General features: G+C 41.8%; 1 protein-coding gene across 2 annotated transcripts in view; it reads left to right on the top strand.

Moving 5' to 3' along the window:
- The window catches only part of RAB5A (RAB5A, member RAS oncogene family), a 37,653-nt gene extending 10,970 nt beyond the window's left edge, over window positions 1-26,683 (top strand). For both annotated transcript variants that reach the window (XM_075827216.1, XM_075827215.1), the window contains exons 2-6: window positions 8,043-8,294; window positions 14,916-15,067; window positions 21,051-21,173; window positions 23,130-23,223; window positions 25,592-26,683. In XM_075827216.1, coding sequence (XP_075683331.1) covers window positions 8,129-8,294; window positions 14,916-15,067; window positions 21,051-21,173; window positions 23,130-23,223; window positions 25,592-25,707 — 651 coding nt within the window. In that variant the 5' untranslated portion in view covers window positions 8,043-8,128 and the 3' untranslated portion in view covers window positions 25,708-26,683. The remainder of the gene's footprint in view (window positions 1-8,042; window positions 8,295-14,915; window positions 15,068-21,050; window positions 21,174-23,129; window positions 23,224-25,591) is intronic.
- The last annotated feature ends 1,241 nt before the right edge of the window (window positions 26,684-27,924 follow it).

Genomic DNA, 27,924 nt, shown 5'->3' with positions numbered 1-27,924 from the left:
TAAAATCCGGCACTCAGTTTTTTGCTTCTGACTATTTATTGTAAACAATCCAGTTCTGTAACGTTTCGTTCTCAATACGACTTTCTTCAGACGGTCTGGGAACTAACAATTACATTCAAAATAGTATCGTACCATCTTATAGGGCAAATAACGAAAGCACTAAGTGTGTCCAAATTAGAAACCGTAAAAAAAATGAACAGGATATGTCGGTCTACATATCATCATGTAGTGCTCGCTATACGTATTTGGTTGTCCTCTCACAATCCTCAAAGTATTTTGTTGAAGGAAATGCCTTCAAACAGATAAACATGGTATGAGGTAATCGGACACAATACTTAGTCATATTGAATACATCGGTACATATCTGACGTGGTCCAAAAAAATGTAACAACAATAACATGTACATCACGGGAAGGGTCTTCCTACATTCCAATGTGCATGCTTGCGATGGTACTCACCATGGTAGCCTGTATGTTACTGACAGCCAAGGTCCCCCTGTAACGAGCGGGATCGAAGAAACCTCTGATTCTGGTCATTTAACCCCTTAAATGCAGCAGTCAATAGCCATCGCAGCATTTAAGTCACCCATCGGTAGCCTGCGAATGCAATCACCGGCCTAACAACGGCCCCTAGGCCTGCCATGCCTTTATGCCTATTCGACCATATAGAGGTACTTCCGTATCAAATGCCTGTCAGTTTTACGTTGACAGGCAGTAATGCTTTAGTATACTCAGTATCCCAAAGCATTATTCTAGCGATCAGAAGATCGCATAGTGAAGTCCCATAGTTAAACGATGAAAAAAAAAATCCGCATATATGGAATTGCTGCAATCGTAACGATCTGAACAATAAAGTTAACACGTTATTTAAAGCACATGGTGAACAACGTACAAAAAAAAACAACGGCAAAATTGGCCACCCCCCCTGCCAAAACAAAAATATAAATAAAGTCCAATGTGCCCAAAATGGTACCACTGGAAAAATACATCTCGTCCCACAAAAAGCAAGCACACACAGGGCGACGGAAAAATGCAAACGTTAATTCTCTTGGGACGCAACAGGGAAAAAAAGGAAAAAGAATACTTGGACATTAAGGCCAAATTAGGGGTTAAAGTGGATCTGCTTAGCGGCAGAAGTTAATTCTTCAGTTATAAATTAGTGGTAGCTCTCGCCGCCTGTACCGGTGCTGATCTGGAGATTTATCAATACTGGTTCAAAGGAAAAGAGTAGTTGCCCATAACAACCAATCAGGTTGCTGCTTTGATTTTACAAAGGGCCTCTGAGGAATGAAATGTGTATTCTGATTGGTTGCCATGGGCAACTACTACAATTTTATTTATTTTTTCACCAATTTTAATAAATCTGCCTGAAAATATTCTGGGGGTGATATGAAAGGATCTACCTCGGGTGTGCAATATATTGTTCTCACTATAGACTGTATCTGTGCATCCATGACCAAAAGACTTACACCATTTCTTCAGGATTTATTCGCGCTGGCACAGATACCTGTGGTGAACTAATTCTGTTTTCCTGAGGAGCGGGTTTCCAGTAGAACAACTTATTTTATATTGAAGTTTTTTTTATTTTATTTCCTGACCTTCTATTGTAGTTTCCAAAAATAAAAAGCTTTCCCTCCGTCGTTTCTAAGTTTTACGTTTCTTGAAACTCTGCAAAGCATTCAATTATTAGTTTTTAAATTGGGCACTTGACATGTGTCGTGACTGAAGTTGCCATGCCAGGTGAACGCTGTAGATGTTCTGTTTTGCATATAGTGTGGGTTTGCCTTCTAACCTGATCCGATCTGAACTGTGGGATGTCATGTAGTGGATGCAGTTTTGATCATTAGTAGAGCTGGTACCTTAAAGGGGTTGTCCAGTCCCTAAAAATTGATGGCCTATCCTTAGGATAGGCCATCAATAGCTGATGGGTCGGGGTCCGACTCCTGGGACCCCCGCCGATCAGCTGTTTTTAAGGGGCCGCAACGCTCGTACGAACCCTACTTCCCCTTCATTTCTATTTGCTCAGTGAGAATTGTTGAACGGATATAACAGTATTGCAGCCTTCTTCTCCCGTTGCAGTGAATGGGAGAAGAAGGCTGCAATACCTGTGAATCGCCACTACATTTGTGTCCGCAATTCACAGTGAGAAAGTAGAAGTGAAGGGGAAGCCGCACTCGTACAAGCGCTGCACCCTCGTCAAAACAACTGATTGATGGGGGTCCCAGGAGCTGGACCCCGACCCATCAGCTATTAATGGCCTCTCCTGAGGATAGGCCATCAATTTTCAGGGACTGGACAACCCCTTTAAATTAAAGAGCTGTGTTAACCTGGGTTCACACATTACTGTCAATATGCATTTATTAATTTTTTTAGCTGCAAACTTCAATAAAACCTAGCCGTTTAGCCAAGATCTTTAGAAAATTGCATCAAAATGGCATGATTTTGCCATTGGACTCTCCTAAGGGTGCAGTTTCACTTAGCAGCTGCCATGCTGCTGAACACCATATGGACATGTTGTTCAGCGAAATGTCCACATAGTTTTGTCACGGTACATGCAAAATCTTGCGGCCTTTAATAGACACTTAATGGCTGCACAATTTTGTCTGGTAAACAGCCGTTTTACTTGCAAAACTGCGCAGCCATTAATAACCTATTTGAAAACCACGGCAAAGTGCATTGCGGCCACTACTTGAGACAGTACCCTTGAGCCCCTTTCAGGTCAGACCATGCGCCGAGAAGAGGGTTTTTTTTTTCCTGGCGCTGTTTTGCAGCAGAAATTCCGCCGGAAAAACGCACCACAACGTGGTGCGATTTTCCGGACCGCGTTCCCTGCAGTGTTCAGGGTGGTTACGCTGCGCAGCTTGACTCAGTATATGCGCCCTGAATACGCTGTGTGTTTTCCTACCGTAAAAGGTCAGAAAAAAAGTCAAAAACAAAAAAAGCATAGTAGATAATGTTTTATATTTCACCATAAACCTCCAAGCCAAAATAATGTAAATGGAGCTAAATTTTCGGGCGGAAAACTATTGCCCGGCTAGTGGATGAAATGCAGAAAATCTCATTCACATTCTGCTGAACATTTTCCTCACAGAAATCAGATCATGCTGCAGATTTTCCATTCTGTCGTATGCTCATTCTGTTCTGGATGTTCACTGCGGATTTCACCCTTTTTGATGTGGAGAGGGATGAAATCCGCAACAAAGTCTGCATGTAACTAGTCTGGATTTTGCTGGGGAAATTCTGCGCATATGCGGCAGAAAATTGCAACAAATCAGCTTTGTGCGTGTAGGGAATATTCACATGTAAAAACTGCATCAAAACTACAGCTGAAGAACCGTATGCGATTTAATAAGGTTTTAGTCACAGTTTTTACAGGTGAAACACATTTATTTGACATTTCACCTGTAAAAACCGCAACCACATTAAACGGCGGTAAAATTGAATGCATTTTCCTTTCAGATGTGTTGTTTAACCGCTCCTCAACAGCTACGTGTGAATTTACCTTGAGGGTATTTTCCCACTGGGCGGATATGCTGTGGATTTTCTAACTTGCAGAAAGTCCACAGCATTTACAGTAGCAGCAAAGTGGATGAGATACAAATGTATCTGCACATGTCAGAGAGAAATCAGAAAACGTTCATAAATTGACCAGTGGTGCGGATCATACATCTGCAGCATGTCAATTTATGTTGCTGATTCGCTGCGCATTTGCACTGAAAAAAAAATGACATTGTTTGCAGAATTTGTTGTGATTTAAGCTGCTTACAAGTTGCAAATTCAGCAGGTTAAAAACGAAAAAAAAAAAAAAAAGCTAAGAAAGGAGAGTATAGGCCTTTTTATATTTTCTGCTGGGCCGTTTTCCACAGCGGTCAATCCTGCTAATTTTCGGCCGCATTTCCATGTGTGTTCTGGATCGGATATGCTGCAGACTTTTCAGCACTGTACCCGGTCTGTGGGAACATACCCTTAGGCTGGGTTTCCACAGTGCAGATTTTGCATGCGGTTTTTAAAGCCAAAACCAGGAACGGAACCTAAACAGAAGAAATATACAAAAATAGGCCTTAGAGGTCTACTCTCCTGGATCCAATTCTGGTTTTGACTTACAAAATGCAGGCAAAATCTGCAGCAAATCTGCACAGTGGGAACCCAGCCTTAGGCTGGAAACACACACCTAGTTTTTGATGCAGAATATAAGGGTATGTTCACACAGGATGGATACGCTGTGTAAAAGTACACAGTGTATCTGCCCTGGACCCCGCAGGGAATACCGTCCGGGAAACCCCACCAAATTGTGGTGCAGTTCTTCGGGCGGATTGTCAGCTGCGGAAAACAGCTGGTTAAAAAAAAAATCTTATGCTTACCTGTAGTCATAGCGACGCGTCACTCACGTCCTGCAGCCCGGTTATCTAGGATGACGTTTCATCCCATGTGACCGCTGGAGCCTGTGATTAGCTGCAGCAGTCACATGGGATGAATTTTCATCCCAGAAGGCCAGCCTGCACGGAGAAGTATAGAGATCTAGGTAAGTATAAGCTCTTTTTAAAAAATTTCTGATTTTTGCGGCGGAATCGCAGCTTTTCTACCACAAAAATCACAACATTTGTGATATTTTGCGGGTCTATTGCATTCAATGGGAAAAACCAGCAACAGACAACCAGCGATTCCGCAGCATAAATTGACATGCTTCGGATTTAAAAAATGCACCGCAGGCCAATTTATGAATGTTTTTTCGGATATTTTAAGCAGCGTGCGGATGAGATTTGTTCAAGTTTGTTCAAATCCCATCTACTCTGCTGCTACTGTATTACGCTGCGGCTTTTCTGCAACTAAATATGTTGCGGAAAGTTCGCAGTATTTTCGCTTTGTGTGAACTTACCCAGGGCTCGTGCTTAAGGGCTCATGCACACTTCCGTCAAATTCTTCAGTTTGCTATCCGTTTTTTTTTTCATCTATATGGGGCCATGCACACATATTGCATCAAAATCTGCAACAGAAACTCAATGTGTGTTTCCAGCCTAAAAGGAAAGTACTCTAAAGCTACATGCACATGTTGCGTATTTTGCTGTGGAAACTGCAGGGAACCGCAAGAAATTTGCAGAAAAAAACGCACACGAAGGTACGTTTTTTGATGGGTTTTTCGGTGCAGTTAAGTATTCATGCTGCAGGTTTTGCTGCGTATTTCTGTAGAACTACAGGGATAGAATTTGCATGCGGAAACCCGGGATAAATTGACATGCTGCGGTTTCCAAAATACGCACCGTGGGTCAATTTACGTCCTGAAAAATACCGCAGCGTGGACATGAGATTCCCTGGAATCTCAATGTCTATGCTGGTACTGTATTATGCTGCGGTTTTGCTGCATGCAAATACCTGCGGCAAAACCGCGCGTTCTACGCATCGTGTTCATTAACCCTAAGGGCTTGCACACACGTAGCGGAATTGCTGTGTATTTTCCGTCCGGAATTGCAGACGGAAAATACGCAGCAGAATACAGTAGCAGCGCAGTGGATGAGATTTACCAAATCTCATCCACACGTTGCGTTAAAATTCCGAGCAGAAATCGACACGCGTTGTGCATGTTTCGGACCGCAACATGTCAACTCCTCCTGCGGAAAGTGGATTGAATTGCTGCGTTTTTCAGAGTGGATGTCACCATCTCCCAGCATTGTAAAAAACACCGCAAAATACGCAACATTTTCCGCAGTCAAAAACGCAGGAAATTATGCGTTTTTACTGCAGCGGAAAGTCTACTACTTTCAACAGAATTGCTGCAGAAATTGTTACGTGTGGACAAGCCCTTACTAGATCAGTACAAGATGAGTGTTTACAAATCTATTCAGCCTTTTATGTGGAGTGTCCCTATATATATACTGTAAAATGTGGCATCGGGGGTTGCTATACTATTCAGGGCAGTATAAGAAGTATTGTACTGTATACAGATGATCTATGCGGCTTAGTTTGTGTGGATCGCTTCAGATTATTGGTCAACACTGTGGCTTTGAAGATGTAAAAAAAAAAATTTTAGACTTTGAGATGCTTCCTTAATTTAGAGAACGCGACTACTAGGTTTGTTTCGGTTTTGTTTGCCCGTTCTTATTTCCAGCCATTACCAGTGGGCTAGCTGTGTGTATAGCGAATATGTAGTCTATACAATTGGATCATCTATAGGGCTAGGTCCTTTCATCTGACATAATTGCAAAATAATGTGAAATTTACAAGACCAGAAGCAAAAACGGATATAATCAATAAGAAGCTTCCCCAAAATAAAGAACAAAATTATAGCCGCAGTTTTTTTGAGAACATTTGACTTTTGGGATTTTTTTTTTTCCCTTTTAGGATTTCAACCCTCGCAAGTGAGTTTCATATACTTTTGTTGTGCGTGTTCGATAATCCAGAATATTCAATAATATGGCACCTGTCAAATCTTATTGGTGACAGATTAAAGGAGTTTGACTGTATTTCAAATTGCTCTGGGACAGGTCTAGGGCTGCGAGGTTTCTGTTTTAATGTCTGATGGTGTTAAAGGGATTGTCTCATAAAGAGGGGCATATGGACCTCATAGGAGGGTGTCTTATCCATGCATTATATGGCGGGGAAATGCAATGCGTGATAACCGCTGATCCCCGGAGGTTAGAAAGGCTGGAACGTTGCAGGCAGGTTATTTAATTTTTTTTAAAGGGCTTGTCTTGGGTTTCCGGGACTTTGCAATTGATGACCTATACTTATGAAAGGTCATCAACATCAATTCTGTGGGGATCCTACTCCAGGCACACCCAGCGATTAGTTGAGTGAAGGGGCCTCTTCATTGCTTACCAGGCGCAGCTCCTTACATTCGCTAGTGCCTGGTTCTGCAGCCCCATTCTCCATCAGTCCCATTCAAGTCAATATGACGGTAATGCAGTACCAGGCACAGCCACTAACGAATGTGCGGAGCTCTACCTGGTAAGCAACAAAGAGGCCACAGCGATCACTGGAGCACCATAACGTTGACCTGATGTTGATGACCTATCCTAATCATTGATCATTAATATCAAAGTCCTGGAAAACATCATGCGGAAGTGTATAGGAGACCAATAATCCAGAATACATACATGTATAAAATTTTCCCTCCGGAATTGCGGCCGGAAAATATGCAGGAAAACAGTAGCAGCAAAGTGGGTGAGATTTAACAAATCTCATCCACACGCTGCGTAAAATTTCCGATCAGAAATTGACCTGCGGTGCGTATTATTCGTACCGCAACAGGTCAATTCCTGCTGTGGAAAGGGGACTGAATTGCTGCGTTTTTCAGGAGATGTCACTATCACCAAGCATTGTGAAAACGCAGCAAAATACGCACCATTTTCTGCAGTCACAAACGCAGGAAATGGTGCAGTTTTTCCGCTAGTTTCTGTGGAATTGCTGCAGATGTTTTCTGCAGCAATTCCGTTACGTGTGGACAAGCCCTTACGCTGCGGTTTTGCCGCCGGAAAATCCGCTCGGCAAATCCGCTAGTAATACACATAGCGTGCATTTGGCCTGAGATGACCACTGTCAGTAAAAAAAACCACAAGGGCATAGGGCAGCGGGGACCACCTGCATTAAATATAATCGTAACGATTTCTTAGGGAACCCCATTATTTGTTTCATCTGATAATTACTGTGCTTCTAGTCTTGCACCAAATGTTAAGTTTAAAGCATTTCCTTGTGAGAAGGGTTTTGGTTAACATATTCCTGTATGACTTTCCATTCATGTAAAATAGCATGCATACTTTTAATGGGATTATTGGTCTGAATGCACAACATGAGTATTGTCCAGTTAATTCCTTTGCTGAGGGGGCAGCAATGTTTCACTTTGCCCATTTTGAATGGTATTACTGTCACAGTAAGTACGATCCTCCTACACTGTACTAGAACATGCTGCTCCATACTGCGCTGCTAATTGATAATTCTTTGTCATTAAAATTTCAGAGACCGTACGGTACAACTTGCCTAAATTTCATGAAAATTTCATAGGCCGCAAAATATAAAGTAAATCTTTCTCTATCTCTATTTTATCTTCAGATTTCAAGAAGGTTAAGTGATCACAGAGCTCTTCTTCCCGGACTGCCGTTCACAAATACATTAGACTTATCTGTCCAAATTTAAATATGGCTAACCGAGGAGGAGCCACCCGACCCAATGGACCAAATGCCGGAAATAAAATCTGTCAGTTCAAGCTCGTCCTCCTTGGAGAGTCTGCTGTGGGAAAGTCCAGCTTAGTGCTACGCTTCGTAAAGGGACAGTTTCACGAGTTCCAAGAAAGCACGATCGGAGGTTAGAAAGTATCTAATATTGCTCACAGAAATTCTGGTACAAAGCGCCATTGCTACATCAAAGGGGTTTTCACATGAAGGACATTTATGACATATCCACAGGAAATGTCAGATAGGTGCGGGTTCCAGAGGTGGGACCCGCATCTATCTCCAGAACGGGGCCCTCTAAACCCCGTTCAGCCACTGTGTGTTGCGGGTGAATGAGGTGTGTTCCGACCATAAAAAAGGTTACATGGTCGTGAGTTACGTAAACAGCGTAACTCGCTGAGCTACGCTGTTTCCGTAACTCCAATAGTAGTGAATGGCAGTTACAGAAGCAGCGTAGCATGCGAGCTACGCAGTTTCGGTAACTACCATTAAGTTCTATGAGACTTACGGAAGCATTGTAGCTCAGCGAGTTACGCTGTTTACGTAACTCACGACCATATAAAGTTTTTTTCATGGTTGGAATTTACCTCATTTAGCCGCAAAAAAACACAGAGGCTGAACGCAGTTTAGGGGGCCAGGTTCTGGAGATAGGTGGGACCCGCATCTATCTGACATTTATTACACAGCCTGTGGATGTGTCATAAATGTCTCTCGTGGGAAGGTATACTAATCCCTGAAATATCCCCCCCACCACCCATAGCCCCCCCCCCGCCAAGGCCATCACATCCAGCCAGTTCCCTGTCACTCCAGTCCCGGAAGCCCCTAATATCCTGTGCCACTGCAGCCAATCACTGGTGTGTCAGCAGCGATGCTGCCATGACGGCTGGGGCTAGTGACTGGCTGGAATGGCACGTGATATTAGGGGCTTCCAGGACTGGATGTGATGGCCTAGGGGGGGGTGGGGATTTCAGGATGAAAGGTATGTGACCGTTGCAAGAGCTTCTGAGAATGGAGAGGGGGTGCATTTCCAATGATGACTACCGGAATAGTTTTTGTAGAATTCCATGCCCTAGGATTTTTTTTTTAAAAAGTCCTGGAAAACCCCTTTTAATCACGGTGTTGAAATAAAAAGTTCTACAACTTTCTAATATACCGTGTGTTATAATACCTTACCATTTTTAAGCCAATTGTGCTTTTTTTTTTTTTCTTCTATTTTTAACGCGTTCAAATTTTTTTGCAAGCTGCAACGCATTTATAAGACGTAACCTTGTGTCTGAACATTTTTTTAAATGGAGCACACTTCAAAATATCATTATCTGCCAGCACCGCGTTTATAACACAGCAGGGTAGAATTATTAAAGGGGTTTATTGAGTACAGATTTTCCTGTTCAAAAGGGCAAAATATACTCTCTATGGATTAATGGGATCCTTGGATTAAGATATTTCCAATTCTAAAGTTCTAATGGGTTTTCTAGTTCCCTATCTTTTTTCATATTTTTTTTTTTCTTCCCAAAAATTGTTCTCTTCTTTTGTAAACAAGTGTTCTCATTCACTGACAGCAAATAAATATCTTACAATTGGTTAGGAATTGAAACAAAGTACATTAGAAAGTTGTAGAACTTTTCATTCATACACTGATAAAGCGATCTTGACATAAAACGGTAAAGCAGTATTATCTATTGTAAATGTTTTTGTCTTCTACGGTTTTCCGTTGAGGCTTTTTATCTGCTCTCATATTGCTGCAAAACGAGGCAGATTTGACTTCGATGTTACCCTATGTGGAACAAAACTAAATGTCCGATATCCGGACCCCGCACCGATCCGGAACTCCGGCTGCCTCCGTGTATCAGTGGTTTGGAACGGGATGTAGTAATTGGAGCTGGAAGCCAATGGCTCCGACCACTGCATAGTGGCCGTTCGGCGGAACTGCAGTTCTGCTCCTATTCACTTGAATAGAAGCAGAGCTGCAATACTGCAGCTCGGCCGCTATTCTTTCACCGGAGCCATCTGCTTCCGGCAACATCGTATTGCGTGCAGAGGCAGCCAGAGTGCTGGATCGTGCGGGGTCCGGGTGTCGGACACGTACCGATCATATACTGATGACCTATCTTGTGGATAGCTCTTCAGTTTTCAGAAAGTGGAAAAACCCCTTTAATCTAAAATAGAGAAAAATATACCAGGAAACAACTCCCTGACTTGTTGACTTCCACCAAGTTGTTAAAAATTCTATTTATTTAGTTTTGTAGGTTAAATACTGACTGCACTTTCAGCTAACTTTTGATATATAATAGAGCCATACATATCAAAAGTTTGGGTCAGTAGGGGTCGGGGTACTGAGACCCCCACAGTCGCTGAGACGAAGGTACAGAAGTGCTCAGCTGTGCGCCCTTAACCTTTGGCTGTGATCGGCGCTCTGTGTGAGCCGTCTTCAGCCTGGCAGGGAGCGCCGGTGACAGCCAAAGGATTAGGTCTTCCTCTATGACATATCAAAACTTTGCAGAAAGTGCAGTTACTCTTTAAATCAGTTTTTTTTATATTTTTCAAAATTGACGATAGATAATGGCCCACCTTAGGTGTCGCAACCAAGCTTTTCCAGAACCCTTTGTGGCAAATCTTCCTAGTCATGCAGCAGTTTTGGCAAATTTTCTATTTTGAACTGGATGACAAAAAAAGAGGACTCGAGGACTTTACTTTTTAATGGCCACTTACAAATCTTTGTTACTATAATTCTAAAAAGATGTAACTATGACTTGAATCCAGTGCATGAATAATGATTCCTCTCATTGTTGTGCCTAAGGCTATGTTCACATCTCCGTTAGGAGCCTCTGTCACAGAATCCGTCGCTTTTGCCAGACAAAAAAGCACAGCATGTAGTGCTATTTTGTCCGGCAAAACGACGGACACCATAATAATAATAACCTTTATTTATATGGCACCAACATATTACGCAGCATTTTACAATTTACAGGGAACATGTACAGACCATATCAGACATTACATAGTGACAAAGCTAATTTACAATTCAAACAAGAGGTCCCTGCTCGCAAGAGCTTACAATGTATAAGGGAGACCGAAAATGTAAAAGTGCTTGTTCAGTGCAATGGTCCAGCCATCGTTTATACACATGGGGTGGTAACATAAAGCTGCATGAGCCGGTCACCAGCCAGTATCTGTGTATGACGGACATGAAGAGAAGGAGTGTGAGGGAATCTTATTCTGTTGGTTAATGTAAAAGGGGGGCCATGGAAAGGAGACAGATTAGGGAATGTTATAGGTCTGTCTAAAAAGATGTGTTTTCAGGGCACGTCTAAAACTGTGGCTGTTGGGAATTGATCTGATTTGTCTGGGGTATCACATCCCAGAGGACTGGTGCCACACGAGAAATAATCTTGCAGTCAGGAGTGCGAGTTTCGGATTACAGCGGATGTTAATCTGAGGTCGTTGGCAGAACGTAGAGCGCGAGTAGGGTGGTAGACAGAGATGAGGGAGGAGATGTAAGGAGGTGCAGCACTGTGGAGAGCTTTGTGGGTGAGAGTAATAAGTTTGAATTTTATTCTGAAGGGGATGGGCAACCAGTGCAGTGACTGGCACAGATTAGAGGCGTTGGTGTAGCGGTTGGTCATAAATATGAGCCTGGCTGCTGCATTGAGAATAGATTGGAGAGGGGAGAGTTTAGTGAGGGGAAGACCGACTAGTAATGAGTTACAGTAGTCAAGACGAGAGTGAATCAGAGCGACAATGAGAGTTTTGGCGGTTTCCTCCGTAATAAAAGGGCGGATTCTGGAGATGTTTTTGAGGTGAAAATGACAGGAGCGTGAAAGTGATTGAATGTGAGGAGTAAAGGAAAGATCTGAGTCAAAAATAACCCAGAGACAGCGGGCGTGCTGCTTAGGAGTTATGATAGTGCCACACACAGAGATGGAGACATCAGGTTTAGGGAGGTTAGTAGATGGTGGGAACACAAGGAGCTCAGTTTTAGAAAGATTCAGTTTCAGATAGAGAGAGGACATGATGTCGGAGACAGCGGACAGACAATCACTCGTGTTCTGTATTAGAGCAGGGGTGATGTCACAGGAAGAAGCATATAATTGGGTGTCATCAGCGTAGATATGGTACTGGAAGCCAAATCTGCTGATGGTTTGTCCAATAGAGGCTGTGTAGAGAGAAAAGAGAAGCGGACCTAGGACTGATCCCTGAGGAACCCCGATAGCAAGGGGAAGAGGAGAAGAAGTGGAACCAGCAAATGACACTGAACGAGCGGTCAGAGAGATAGGAGGAAAACCACGAGAGAGTTGTGTCTTTAAGGCCAATAGAGTGGAGCATGTTAAGTAGGAGTTTGTGGTCTACAGTGTCAAAGGCTGCAGAGAAATCCAGAAGAATCAGAGAGTATTTACCGTCCGATTTAGCCACCAAGAGATCATTTGAGACTTTAGTAAGGGCAGTCTCTGTTGAGTGTAGAGTGCGGAAGGGATCAAGAATGGAGTTAGCAGAGAGATAGCGGATAAGGCGAGAGTAGACCAAGCGTTCCAGGAGTTTGGAGATGAAGGGCAGATTAGAGACTGGTCGGTAGTTAGCAGCGCTGGATGGGTCAAGAGTTGGTTTTATGACAAAATCCAGAAGGAACCCATTAAAGGCAATGGCTTCTGTAGGTCGCCATTGGTGTCTGTCATGCGACCGATCTGGTGCTACCAGTATTTTCATTGTTCAAATCCTATGACCGAGCAGAACAACGCAAACCCTGATGCAGATGTAGGTTTTTTTGATTCATTATTAAAGCAAACCTGTCTGTGTGAAAGTGGAGGAACACATGTAAGAATAAAAATCAATACTCTTACCCTAGGGGATCCTGATCGAGCGCACTGTGTACAGCTTTATTTACTAACAGTGACTCTACCCCAGTAGTGCCAAGTCGCACACAATTAAAAAAAATTATGTCGAAACCCCCTCATCCAATTGATTTTGTACATTTTTTAAATTGTACCTCCAGGTATAAAAGAAAGACTATTAGGCCAGGATCACACATGCAGTTTTTGTGGCAGGTTTTTTTTTTGCTGAACACAGGAGTTTATCCAAAAAAAAGAAGGAAAAGTACAAAGGAAAGACTGATTCTTCTCCTTATTGTTCGCTTAAAAACTGCCACGAAAGCTTCATGTGTGATTCCAGCCTTAGGCTCAGTTCACATGTTGCGTAAGTACTGCAGCATAATATAGTAGCAGCAAAGTGGATGAGATAAAACAAATCTCATCCACATACTGCGTAAATACTGATAAAAAAAACACGCTCAAAAATTGACCTGTGGTATGTCAATTGTATTTGCGTAAACGCTGCTTCTCTGTTGCAGGATTTCCCCATTGAATTCAATGGGGAGGTAAAACCCGCAACAAACAGCAGTTGTTGCGTTTTTTTTGCAACTGTGGGGGGAAAAAACCATATCATACTTACCCAGAAGTCTGTGTTTCTTCCTCCTGGGATCACGTTTCATCCCATGTGACCGCTGCAGCCAATCACATGCTGTAATGGGGGTCATATCGGATGAAACATCATCCCATGTGACCGCTCTTGCAGCCAATCACAGTCTGCAGTAGTCTCCAGGGATGAAACTTCCCAGGAGGCCAGCCTGCTAGCAGACCGGTAAGTGCTGCAGTTTTCCGCAGCAGACTTTCCGGGTGAAAATCTGCACCACAATTTGGTGCGGTTTTTCGCCCGGAATTCCCTGCGGCACATAGGGCATATTCGCTGCGTGCTATTACGCAGTGTATCCGCTCTGTGAGAACTCTGCCTTATAGTGCAGAAGTTTATGATACATTGATGTTAAACTGCGGCACATATTGGCTGGCACCGGCACTGACGATGGTAGCCTATGAGGCAGGGCAGGATGCTCAGTCTCCTACTGTCTTGTGTACATCCCACAGTGCGGACCGCGGCGGAATAACTTCAATATACCCTTTACAATGATTTAGAAAAACGATTGTATTACAAACTCCTGCACTATAATCACTTTTATTTTATAACTGGAGGTACGATTTAATATACCCAAATGATTATTTCCATTTTTACTGATGTTATTGCCCATTAAATTGGTTGTCTCATGAAGAAAACCCCTTCAGTACCTCTTCTGCATTGATGGACCCAGCCCATCCGTGCAATACATGGTTGGCCATTTATTTGAATGGCTAGTATGTTACGCTACATTTCCCCTGTAGTGGCCTCTCTCTCGTGTGTGTGTGTGTATGTATGTATGTATGTGTGTGTGTGTGTGTGTGTATGTGTGTGTGTGTGTGTGTGTGTGTATATATATATATATATACACACAAAAAATGTCAACCGCACAGTCCAGGTCTCGTAAAAATGAGGGTGCAAGCCCGCCAGGGATACGGCCACAGTCTCCCAAGGTATATATTTTTCAAAAAACAGGCAGCACTCAAAAAGTTGTAGTAAAATTAGAAAAGGTGCTTTATTCCATCAATCCAATATAGCAACGTTTCAGCTCTTCAATAGAGCCTTTCTCAAGAGCTTGGAAAAGGCTCTATTGAAGAGCTGAAACGTTTCTGTATTGGATTGATGGAATAAAGCACCTTTTCTAATTTTGCTACAACTTTTTGAGTGCTGCCTGTTTTTTGAAAAAAAAATAAAAAAAATAAAAATAAATATATATATATATATATATATATATTCACACCACATGATATTCACCACAACGATGTTCGGTTTTTGTAATTTTCTGATGCATTTTCCCATTCTCGTCTTTTCACAGCTGCGTTTCTTACCCAGACTGTCTGTCTTGATGATACAACAGTAAAATTTGAAATTTGGGATACCGCTGGTCAGGAGCGGTACCACAGCCTAGCACCGATGTACTACAGAGGAGCCCAAGCTGCAATAGTTGTATATGACATCACAAATGAGGTACCGGGACTTTATTTTGTGCATTTGTGTCTTTGTTAGAGATTTTTCATAGTCTGTATTTCTCTGTACATAACTTCAAAAGTAATTGGGCAGCGTATGTCCAATATGTGGATGTGAAGCTGACATCAGTGCTTAGTTCCTTCTCCATATTATTTGCCTGCTTTTATCGCAGAACATGCTGAGACTTGTAGTGCTTATCGCCAGTTTAGAAGTACATGCATAAAGAAAAGGGACCTCCTTGGCAGTCGGTTTTTCTATAAAGTCTGTGCATTTGTTTATAGCATGGACTACATTTCCCTATTACATCATTTCAGAGTTCCCCTTTAATGTAACAATACAAGTTTTACTATAATTAGCATTTTTATTATTAGAGCCTGTGTACACAACACCACCCATGACTGGGCACAAAGCCGACATCTGACTGGGTCTAAAGCCTATTCCGACATAGCTTTTCCAGCTCATTAGTTTCTTTGGATCAAGAAAAGGGAGTTGGTGCTTATCAAAAAAGACTCGGTGTTCACACAGTCCTTCTGCTGTTATAAGGATTACCATAGCAGGCCTGCAAATTACCCTGTGTACAAAAATAAATATATATATATATATATATATATATATATATATCTATATATATAAATTTGCTGGAGGGTGCGTGGGGGGGAATCCATAGAGCGAACAAGTCGATCGAGGTGGTCCCACAGATGCTCAATTGGGTTCAAGTCTGGCGAAATTAGAGGGTCAGGGAAGTACTTGGAAGTCTTCGTCGTGCTCTTCCAACCTCTGTCGGACATTTAGAGGTCGCATTGTCTTGCTGGAAGATTCCATCTGCCCCAGGGAAAACAAACGGCATGTGTGGGTGGACGTGGTCTGCAACGATGGATTCATACCCAAATCGGTTCAGAGTGCCCTCCACATGGATGAGTGGGCCCAGAGAATGCCATGAAAACGTTCCCCAGACCATAACGCTGCCGCCCCAGCTTGTGTTCTTCCAGCAATGGTTGCAGGGTGTTTGTTCTCTGAAGTTTCTTGCCTGACACGCCGACGTCCATCTGTTAGATGAAGCAGAAAACATTACTCATAGAAGAAGGCAACTCTTTGCCAATCATCGGTGGTCCAATTCCGATACTGCCGTGCAAATTGAAGCCTTTTTTTCCGAAGCACTTTTGTTAGCATAGGAGCAGTCACCATACGTCTGCTTCGGAGCCCCATACGAAGTAGAGTTCGCGGAATTGTTGTTTTAGACACACGTCTGGTAGCCCCATGGCATGGTTGATTTTCACGGTGAGCTGCTCCACTGTAGCATGTGGTTCGGCCATGGCGCACCTTCGTAGCCGACGTTCACATCAATGGCACGTGGTGTTCCGCAGTTCCCACATCGGTTATTCCCAATATTGCCATTTGTCCACTCACGATACCACAGCAGCATGCGAACAATTCACAAACTGTGCTGTTTAAGAAATACTGCCACCCTTGGACCGAATCCAATAATCATCCCTTTTTGCAACTCTGATCGCCCTTTTTACCCATGGTAACGACGACTGATATTGCTCACCTTATATACCCACCAAGCCACCCCACGACACATCACTTTCTTTATGGGCTACATCACTTTCTTTATGGGCTACGCACTGCCGACCTTGAAAGTAGGAGGTGGTCATAATAACTTGTGTCTGTGTGTGCGTGTGTGTGTGTGCGTGCATTTGGATAGGAGCCCAAGTGACTGCTCAGAGTAAATTGTATTTTTTCAAATACTGCCTACTGTCCATCTTCAAAAAATAAGAAAAATCAGCAATTTAACACCTTCCCGACCGCCCACTGTCTTTTTTGACATCAGGCGGTGCGGGTGCTTAATCTACAGAGACGTCTTTTGGCGTCGCTGAAGATCAGGCTGATGAGCGCTCGTGTGAGCGCTCATCCTCTAAGCAGGAGCTATTACTAACAGCTCCTGATCTTAGAGCAGCCTCCTGAACACAGCTGGAGTCGGCAAACATTCGGACCCCAGCTGTGTAACCCTTTGATTACCGCGGTCCGTGACCGCGGCATGATCAAAGGGAATTCCCCTCTTTGATTGCATCACCGGGATTTCAGTGATGCGATCAAACACTGGGGAATCCCTCTGCAGTCAGCCCTGGGGACCTACAAAGGACCCCAGGGCTGTCTGTTCCGTGTGCCTGCTGTTCGGGCACACTATGTGCTGCCCGATCAGCAGCCTGTGTCATAGTGACACAGTGTAATGTATTAGCGTACAGGAGTATGCTAATACATTACAAGTAAAAAATAAAGTTACAAATAAAGTTATCCCTTGATGGGATTAAAAAAAAAAAGTTACAAAACAAACAAATAAATAAAAAAGTCCAAAAAAGAGTCTTTATTTTGCATTAAATACATTTTATTGCCCCTACACTAAATAAAAACAAAAAACCTACGCATATTAGGCATCTACACGACCGTTATAACCTGAAGAATTAATCTAATGGGTTATTTAGCGTGAAACGTGAACGGGATAAAAAATAAACAAAAAAAACTATTCCGAGAATCGCTTTTTCCTATATTCACGCCGTAAACTGTGGGAAAAATAAAATACTATTTCTCTCGCATAAAACAAGGCCTCATACAGCCACGTCAATGAAAAAATAAAAAAGTTATGGCTGCTGAAACGCAGAGAGGCAAAAACAGAAAAATTTAGCTGGTCATTAAGGTCTTTTCAGGTCCGGTCATTAAGGGGTTAATAGAGTTGTATGTGTTCCTTATCTGCACACTGTGTAAGCTTTGTGCTCCCTGTATTCACTGTTACAGAAATTAGTCTACATTGTAAGAATTTTTATTTATTTTTTAGCATATTTAAGAGAATAGTAAGAGCATTTTTTTTTTATATCATGCTTTGCTTGGAGACTGTCCTAAATTAAACTGACCTACTTCTCAGCAGGGAAGAGATACTCTATCATGAAGCCACCGCTAACTCTGCCAGTTTGAGTGTGCTGTTTCCACTTCCTTGTATATTTTCGGTGTCAGTACAAAAGACCAGTCGGTGTGTCATGAATCCTCAGTCTACTAGTGATGATGAACTGATCATATCACTGTAGGCTGTAATTTTTTGGGAAAATTCTGACCACTAGATGTCAGCACTTGTGAAAGTCCAATATTTCCTAATGTATTTTACATGAATATACATAACTTAATAAATAATATCACAAAATAAAAATCATTTAAAACCAACTCTCTCTTTTTGGTAGAGCGACTTTAATTTCCTTCCACAGCAAGGGTATGTTCACACAGAGTTTTTTTGCAGGCAGAAAATTCTGCCTGGAAAAATAAGCTCCGGTTTTTTGACACGTTTTTTTTTTTTAGCTATCTTTTCAACAGAAAGATGGAATAATCGGGAGCGTTTTTTTGCCTAAAAAAGCAAAAAAAAAAAACACGTTCATTTCCGTCTCCCATTGATTTCAATGGGGTTTTAGAGGCGGAAAACGCCTCCAGATAGGGCATGTCGCTTCTTTTTACCGTGATAAAAAAAAACGCCTCCACCTTCCATTGAAATCAATGAGAGTCAATCTTGGCAGTTTTTTGCCCTGGTTTTTGCGGCAAAAACCGCGGCAAAAAACTCTGTGTTAACAGGGCCTAAGGCCCCCTGCACACGGCTGTATCCATGTGCACGATCCGTGATTACAGGCATGGAAGGCCACGGACAGTCATCCGCATTTGCGACCCGTTCACCCATTATAAAGTATGGGAGCACAATCCGTCAAATAAAAAAATAGGACGTCCTATTTTTTACGGATGCTTTCTACGGCCCGGACGCCTTCCCATAAATATATGGGAAGGTGTCCATTCGCCATAGAAATGAATGGATCAGTATTTTGATTCACAGTTACGGCCCGTAATTGCGGATCAAAATTATGGTTGTATGCATGGGGCCTTAGCAGGGGCACACATCCATTCTCCAGCTCGGCTCTGCTCAGATATTTTCAAAATTGCTGCTGAAAATGATGCATCATGTGACTATAATAAAAATAAGGCCCTATTCAGACGAGCGTTTTTTACCTCCGTGAGCGGTTTGCGTATAAAACGGACGGACAGCACAGGAACTAAACACTGACACATTAAATTTAATATACCAATCCACGTGTCCACTTTTTCGCAGGGAAAATCGCAGCATGCACTAGTTTGGTCCGATTCTTGCGCTAAACTCACCCATTAAAGTCAATGGGTCTGCAAAAAAAATAAAAATCGGACAGTACAGTGATGCTATCCGAGTGCAGTCCGTTTTTTTTTTTTTACAAAATTGGATTGCTCGGAGACGCTGAATAGAAAGAAGGAACAGACATGAAAAACTGATGTTATACGGATGTCAAAAAGAAAACGGACAAGCGGATTGCACTCGGACACAATACTGATTCGACTCGGATCGAAAATTGTCCGTTTTTTTTCCTGATGAAACAGACCAATTTTTACAAGACTCCTCTGAAAGGGGCTTAAGGGGCTTATAATGCAATGTAATCCTATACAAAGACATATAATATAGCAAAAGAGAATGTGCCTGGGAAGAAGGGCTTAGAACGCATTCTCACCTTCTCAGAACAATGGCTTTGTGTTGCAGCTAAAAACAGCGTTCTCTTTGTGTGACATGTAATGAGCGTAGACATGCCTCTTTGTTTAATATGGTAATTTTAAACCTTAGCCACTTTAGTAACAACATGATTGTATAACTCTTAGCTTGTATTCCAGAATTATTGAATGTGATGGAAGCCGGAAGCTATAGATCTGTCACCACTAAAAATGGGCATCCGTGGTGTGCATGTTGGCTAGTCAAGCAACACAATGTATTGATGAAGGGAAGTGCCTTATTCACCCATACTCCATAAACCGAAAAATCTCAGCTCACATCTAGATGAGTTCTTTATGTGGAGGGTGTGGGGGACTTTGGACCCTCATGGTGGATCATTTCCCTGCACTGCTTTGCATTGACTGATCATTTTGGGTGGTTGACTAAAAGTACACCATGTTAGTAGGCTGAGGACTTTTCTGGAAAGAAGGGAATATATTTACTTTTCAACATCTCCATCGTTGCTTGGGGCTTTACTAGAAGCAACATAGAGCTGTCAAAATTCTTCATAAGGCAAACAATCTGCTTTATGTCATAACCAGGATTACTTCCCTGGTGTCCACAAACTCCCAGGTGGAGATAATCTGCAAGTAATATGGTTCACTCCTGGGTATCGCAAGTTCAGATACCCAGTACACACATGCCAGGCACTCGATATGGAACCACCTTATCATGGGAATGCAGAGCTTGCTGTCCCTATTATGCCCTAGACGAAGTCAGTATCTTTTGGAGAAGACCTTCCTGAAAATAATGCCCTTTAATTCATGTTTTCTCTAGATTTTCCATAATATTAGGGATATGTTTTCTAGGGGCATCCTTTTCAGGGTGGTTGTCCGCACCAAACGGGCAGATCTATGACAGGAGTGGCCATATTTTTCCAGTATGGGATCTACATTTTGGGGAGGCAGTATTTCCTTATTTCCCTTTCCTATTCCTGTGTTAAAGACCGGAGAACAGCCTTGTGATCTAATCTGAAGATCTACTGGTCCTCGCTCTGATGTCTACCAGGAGATTGGCACCCACTGTTTCACCACCGCTGGTCTAAGACATATTAGAGATAGTAGACTCTGCCTTCCCTTGGCTGTATATTGAGTCAACCAGTGTTTGCTGGGTCCCAAGACATGTGAGACCCAGTAGTACCACATATTGCTTATCAAATATCACCCCCACCTTGGTTTGTGGACACCAGGGATGCAGCTGTGAGTAACCTGATGGGTGCGGAAGTGGCACATGGTTTAAGCCATGTGATTGCCTCTATCCTGTGAGATTGAAGCCTACGTGGAGGGTATATCATTCATGTTCAGTGATAATTGAGGTGGCCATACTGAGATGTCAGGATAAATGTCTCACAGGATGTTAAGTATCAACTGCATTTTATTTCAGGAATCATTTGCAAGAGCAAAGAACTGGGTAAAAGAGCTCCAGAGACAAGCGAGCCCTAATATCGTGATAGCTTTGTCTGGTAACAAAGCAGATCTGGCTTCCAAGCGAGCTGTAGACTTCCAGGTATGTTGACGTTTTTCCTTTTTAAGTTTTTGATTGAGAAGCCTTTAAAAGGGTTTTTTCCACAAACACATATATTCCCTACAGATTAGGGGATACATGTGTGATCACTGGGGGTCCAACCACTGGGACCCCAAGTGATGAGAACGAGGACCTAAAGTCCCCCTGAGTGCTCCATGAGAATAGAGTTCTCGTCCACATTCTCATCCAGGGCTCCATCAATTTCTATGGAGCTGCTGGAGACAGCGGTCCCGGAAGTCCCACAGAAATAAAAGGAGTGCTGGCCGAGCATTCTAATTACCGAACGCATACGGGAGACCAATCGTGTCAAGGCTTCTACCAATAATGTTTTAGTTCTTTCATGTAATTATTGCTAGCTACATTTGTCCCCGCTTTAAGTTCACAATCCCAGTTTTCTATCTCATATGCGCGCGTGCGCGCGCACACACACACACACACACACACACACACTTTTCTGTGAGATTCCCGCAAGCCACGTGTAATCTCGCGAGATTACGGAGGTAAACGAGATTTCGTTTCCCTTGCTGGAAATCTCAAAGAAAAGAGTCAGAAGTGTCAGGATTCTGAATACACATGACGTCCAGGCTGGATTTCATGTGTATTCATTATCAGGACACTCGATTAACGTTAATCTCTGTGTATGTGGCTGCACATCGCTGCTGTGTAAATCAATGGAGACGAGTGTATGATGCTGACTGGTCACTGATTGGTGAGCGTCCTACACGTAAACACGCCCAGTTAAAAGCACAATACACGCCCAGTTGGACATAACGGAAAAAAACGCCCAATTGTCCATTTCAAAGCTTATTTGCATATATATATATATATATATATATATATATATATAATAGCTCATAACTTGGCCAAAAATGAACGTTTTTTAAAAAAAACTAAAACTTTACTGTTATCTACATTGCAGCGCCGATCACATGCAATAGGAGATAGGGATTTGAGAATCTGGTGACAGAGCCTCTTTAAACTCATTTAGCTCTTCAGTGCAACCCATACTACAAATTGCGTGCTATAGGTTATCATACACATATGGATGTGTCCACATATATGCTTATAGGTATTGTATTTATATATATATATATATATATATATATATATATATATATATATATATATATATATATATATATATATATATATATAGCAAACAAGAAAGCAGCAGCACTCACACAGAAACGATCGATCAGGTGCCCAGCAAAACGTCCCGATCCTCGGACGTGTAGTAGTATATAAAGAAAGAAAATTTGCAGCACTCCAATGCGAAAAAAGTGGTGGTTTATTCAATCCAAGAACAACAGCAACGTTTCAATCCTACAATAGGATCTTTATCAAGCCTCTAGCCTTTATCAGGCTTGATAAAGATCCCTATTGTAGGATTGAAACGTTGCTGTTGTTCTTGGATTGAATAAACCACCACTTTTTTCACATTGGAGTGCTGCAAATTTTCTTTATATATATATATATATATATTGATATGCATAGACGGCTATAGATCTTTTTGGCCTAGGTTGGTATATATAAGAATACATTTTTTTTTATAAAAGTTGAACTTTCTTTGTGTGCTACAAATTGTGTTCTAGAAGTCATTTTACACACATGGATGTGTCCGCACGTAGATCTTGGAAAATCAATATTTAAAGTGTCATTTAAAAAAAAAAAAAGTCTGAGATGTCAATTTTTTAATAAAACTTTTGATTGAGGGGCAGCGGGCTACTAAGACCCTTGCCGATTTGTATAAGGCAGAGACAGAAGTGTTCGGCTGAGCGATGTGTCCTTTTGGCCCTGATCAGCGTTTTCCGCCCCTTTCACTTTTAGTTTTAGTTGTCATTTATTGGAAGCCATATCGTATATTCTGTCTTGTTATAAAGAAGGTTTTCTCATATATGAATGTTTTTGATGATCAATATGTGTATGGATATTTTGCAGGAGGCTCAGGCTTATGCAGATGACAACAGTTTGTTGTTTATGGAGACCTCTGCCAAAACATCAGCAAATGTGAATGAAATATTCATGGCAATAGGTAAGAGTAAAGATGAGCTTCGAGAATGACATCCTCGTATACACGGAATATTGAAATGTTCATATAATCATGTATGCTGGGCTTTGTTTTCACAGAATACTTTTCAGAAAAATGTTGTAAATCTTTTGACCTTTTAAATCACAGATCTGGCAGTTGTATTCGTAATTCTCTGCCCAATGCTAAAAGTGTTCTCACCTCATTAAGACATGCTCTTAATAGAAAGATATCAAGCTTTCAAATTTACTAATGTTCTTAAAGGGGTTTTCGGGGACTTTGATATTTATGACTTATGTTTTCAGTGATCGCTGTGGCCTCTTCACTTCTTACCAGGCACAGCTCCGTACATTCGGTAGTGGCTGTGCCTGGTACTGCAGCTTAGTCCCATTCACTTGAATAGGATTGAGCTGCACAGAGCTGCAGTACCAGGTACTGCCACTACTGAATGCACGGTGCTGTGCCTGGTAAGCAGTGAAGAAGCCATAGCGCTTACCAGATTGCCGTGGACCCTTCAATCAGCTGATCGCTAGTCAGACCCCATCCATCTGATTTTGATGACCTATCCTAAGGGCGCTTTTACATCGGCCAAGTATCGGGCAAACGAGCGGTCACAGAACACTCGTTCCTGATAATTTCCCTAGTAACGAGCGCTCGTCCCTATACTAGCGTCTTGTGAAAGGAGCAAACGAGCGCCGATCAATGTTTGTCGGCGCTCACTTACATGGCCCACGTCAGGTCGTGTAAAAGTACAATAAGTATAGGTCATCAATATCAATGTCCCAAAAAACCTCTTTAATTCTGCACTTTTTCTTCGCCACCAATCCTCTGTTATGATTCCAGTGGAGTGATCTGACATCCATAATGATGCCATGTCATGTAACCCCAATGGCCAATCACAGCCTCTTAGGCCTCATGCACACGACTGTGCATTTGCGTCCGCAATTTAGCTGCATATTTGTGGATAAATTGTGGATTTAATTGTTTACCCATTCCTGCAGCCCCATGCACACAACCGTGGTTTTCACGGATCCGTGCTGGGGCTGCGAATCCGGACCGCAAAAACTCAGGACATGTCATTTTATGGTACGAATTTTCGGGTTCACACTACTAGTAGAATTGTTGTGTATCCGTGAATCCTGATGACACACGGATGCACAACGAAGGTTATTTGATGTCCAATGGACTTCACCGGAGCAGTAGTGCGCATGAGGCCTTAACGTTTGTTCAGCAGCTGCTGGCAGGGATAGATTGCACTGGAGCGGGACAGACGTATCCTGTTTTTTTTGTATAGGGCTCAAACTGATGCATCAGTCTTTATGAATTCGTTCCTGATCGTGTTTTTTTTTTGTTCTTTTTATTTACTGGATCATCCATGTTTCTTCAATTTCCAGATCAAATAACCTACTGATAAAACAAAAATCTGAAAAAATTAATTAGTATTTTAATAGTTACTAATATTAGTACCTAGTTACAGGCCCACAGCATCTGTGCGGATCTTTTGTCATAATGATTTCTCTAATGATCAGTGTTGTCATAGGGAGATCGTGTGGATCCAAATCACCATTCTCATCAGTATCCACATGGCTTAAATAGTTATATGTACATTGAAGTTAAAGGAAATCTGTCACCAGGTTTATGCTGCTCTGCATAAAGTAGTGCCAGAGACCCTGATTCCAACGCTGTATTACTTACTTTTTCAAGTATTTTTTTTATCTAATTCAATTTATCTCCTTTAGTCCGTGAGCTGCGGCTAGCCCCGCCCACCGGCCGCTAATTGACAGCTTTCTCCCCATAGGGAGAAAGCTGCCAATCCGCTACTGATCATTGAAACTAAGTAAAACAGTGATGGAATCAGGGTCTCTGTCGCTACTTTATGTTGCCCTCAGATAGGGTAGCATTAGCCTGATGACTGAATCCCTTTTAATAGAGATTTAGAGTCAAATAATACCCCTTTGACAACACTGTACTTGACCGTAATTGGAACAGGAAGTCATGAAATAACCATAACATAGATTGTGCAGAATTTTGGTGTATAAATTGGAACTCTGAGTTGTGTGGCGGTCTTGTGCAGCAGACGTCTGGTGATGAGGAGTGAGTCATTACTATATTCCAGTGGAAGCGGAAAAACATATATTTAAATGAAGCTGATATTTATTTGCATGGATACAGGAGACTGTATAATGCTTGTAATTCAGGCCTCGACATTTGTCCTTCATTTGCATATACTTTTTCCCACTTTCCAGCTACCTGCCCAGGACACACAACTTTGCACATGTTTAATTGTTAATTTAAAATACATAAATTGGCAATCTTACTATTTCTTCTTTTTTTTTTTTACCGTTTTTTTTCCCACTTCGTTCGTGTTTTAAAGCCAAAAAGCTTCCCAAGACGGAACCACAGACTGGCGGAGGCAACACGGTCAGAGGACGGGGAGTAGATCTTACCGAAAGCGCACAACCTAGCAAAAGTCAATGCTGTAGTAACTAAGCCTTCATGTACTTTTAAAACTATTGATATTCTCTTGCTTCCTAATTGTTAAAATAACAATTGAGTGTTTAACCCTTTTTCAGCCTCGGTGCCGACCCTTCAGCGCAATGCGTTGGAAGTCCTCCTGGCAGTAGGCCCAGTGAAACTTTAAACAGCGGAAGAGACTTGCAGTGTTGTCTCGCCCCGAGTTTCTTTAAGTGCTGAATCTGGTTTTTAACATGCATGCATTAATTTCTAAAAGCCGATAAAATGTTGTCTTGTAGCAGATACACTTGGAACATTCAAGAGAACTTGTCGCCAAATATTAGCAAATGAAATCCTAACTTTTATCAGTAATGAATTCTGGGTCTGACTAATTCATAATGATGATCATTAACCCATAGGGGAACATTTTAAATGGTTGGTTCTTAATAATTGATTTTTAATATGAGTAAAAGTATAAGACGACATGGGTTCAGCTTTTTCACAGTATTCAATGAGAGCCGCCGCCTCTGCTGAAATGTACATTCCGCTTCTTACTGTATAACTTATCAGCCACTAATTGTTCTGCTTCTTACCTAGGAGAATGGGAAATACGATACTGGTTTCATTAGCTCTTTGGGGAATAGTTTACTGTTTTATTTCGAGAGCGACTCCTTAAAATCATGCTAAAATTGTCAGCTACTATTCAAGGTGATTCATTTGAGATGTAATTTTCTTTTCCCGTCACGGAACACAGAACACTCTAGTATCCGTTGTTTCTGCTTTTATGGGGTTTATTTTTGTTTCGTCTTTGCCCAATACAAATACAATGTTCTAACAATTACGTGTACTCCATTTAGTTATCTTAAAATTGGATGGTAAAATTGTATTGTAAATAGGGTACTGGATTGTAGTCTTCATTTATGTTTAATATGTTCTGTTACTTGTAAGATTTGGTTAAAATTGTACAGTTACTAAAATGATGAAATAAAAAGCTAATGGTTTTTTTCCTCTATCTGGATTTCATCTTGTCTACTTGAACATCTGACATATAAAACTCATAGTAAACAGTTCGGACAATTGCATACGTATGGAAATGATCCCACTCTTGGCAAAGTTGTTAAAGGGATATTACAGTTCCCCAAATAAAGCTCATTCGTTGTATAAAGAAAAGTAAAGCCTTCATATAAAAAAAAAATTTGTTAACATTTAGCATGTGCGCCTGGAAAGATCCCAACATACATTCTAAATATGCCCATGGGGCTCAATTGTCAGATGGGGTCCAAAAGAGGGTCCTTTTGGCCCCCGTCTGGCCAGTATTGCAGTCGGTATACTGCAAAATATAAAAAAGGTGTGGAATAGCGTATTTATTCGATGTCCGAGTCCAGTAAAAAGAAAGTATATGTTAAACTTATGTTGTTTTTTTAACATGGTAGCATACGGGTGATGGATGCCACTGTATGGCATCCGTCACAGGCATCCATTAAATGGATATGTCCTGATCTTTTCAATAGTTTTTCAAGACATATCGGGTGCCGCCATAGCCCTTGGGTGAAGGATGTGTAAAACAGATGCCTTATAGTGGCATTTGTCCCCCATAGGCTTTAATGGTATCTGTTTTAACAGATCCATCATAAGAAGGCTCATGAGAGTTCATGACATATTTTCGGTTATGGTCTATGGATGACTTACCCTTTAATCCATGCCTGGGTGCTGATCAATCACTAGAGGAGGCTGCAGGTGGCCACACAGTTAGGATAGGGCTCCATGGCAACATTTGGTCATCTGCAAGTTGTGGTTAAATTGTGGCATTATCGTGACTCATTTGGGATCTCGGTCTTCCTATGTGGGAAAAAGTGGGGCAACTATCATAAGAATTTCGACAGTCACAAATAGCCTGCAACTCTTTTCCTCCATAGGGAAACATTGAGTCGCTGTAATACCGCAATATCACCATGACGAGTGACCAAAAGTCTGTGGGTCCGAGCTTTTTCCTTCAGTAGAGATCTAGCCCACCAGTGCAGAAGCGGGTTATGTTTTTGTTTGTGTAAAAAAAAAAAAATGGTGTAATTCTGAGCAAAAACTGAGAATTCTATCAGCTGCTGTTAGTCCATAGCAACCGACTATAAACTGTCATTCTACCGTTACTAAGTGACAGTTTGCAGTCTGTTGCTAAGGTGCCACTGATCGAATTTTAGATGTTGTGGGTAACCTCAGTGAGATTGAGCACTAGATTTGGTATTTGTTTTAGCAAAT

This window comes from Rhinoderma darwinii, chromosome 5 (assembly GCF_050947455.1).
Source record: "Rhinoderma darwinii isolate aRhiDar2 chromosome 5, aRhiDar2.hap1, whole genome shotgun sequence".
Lineage (NCBI taxonomy): Eukaryota > Metazoa > Chordata > Amphibia > Anura > Rhinodermatidae > Rhinoderma > Rhinoderma darwinii.
The sequence above is the reverse complement of the archived record's forward strand: the minus strand, read 5'-3'. Positions and strand labels throughout refer to the sequence as shown.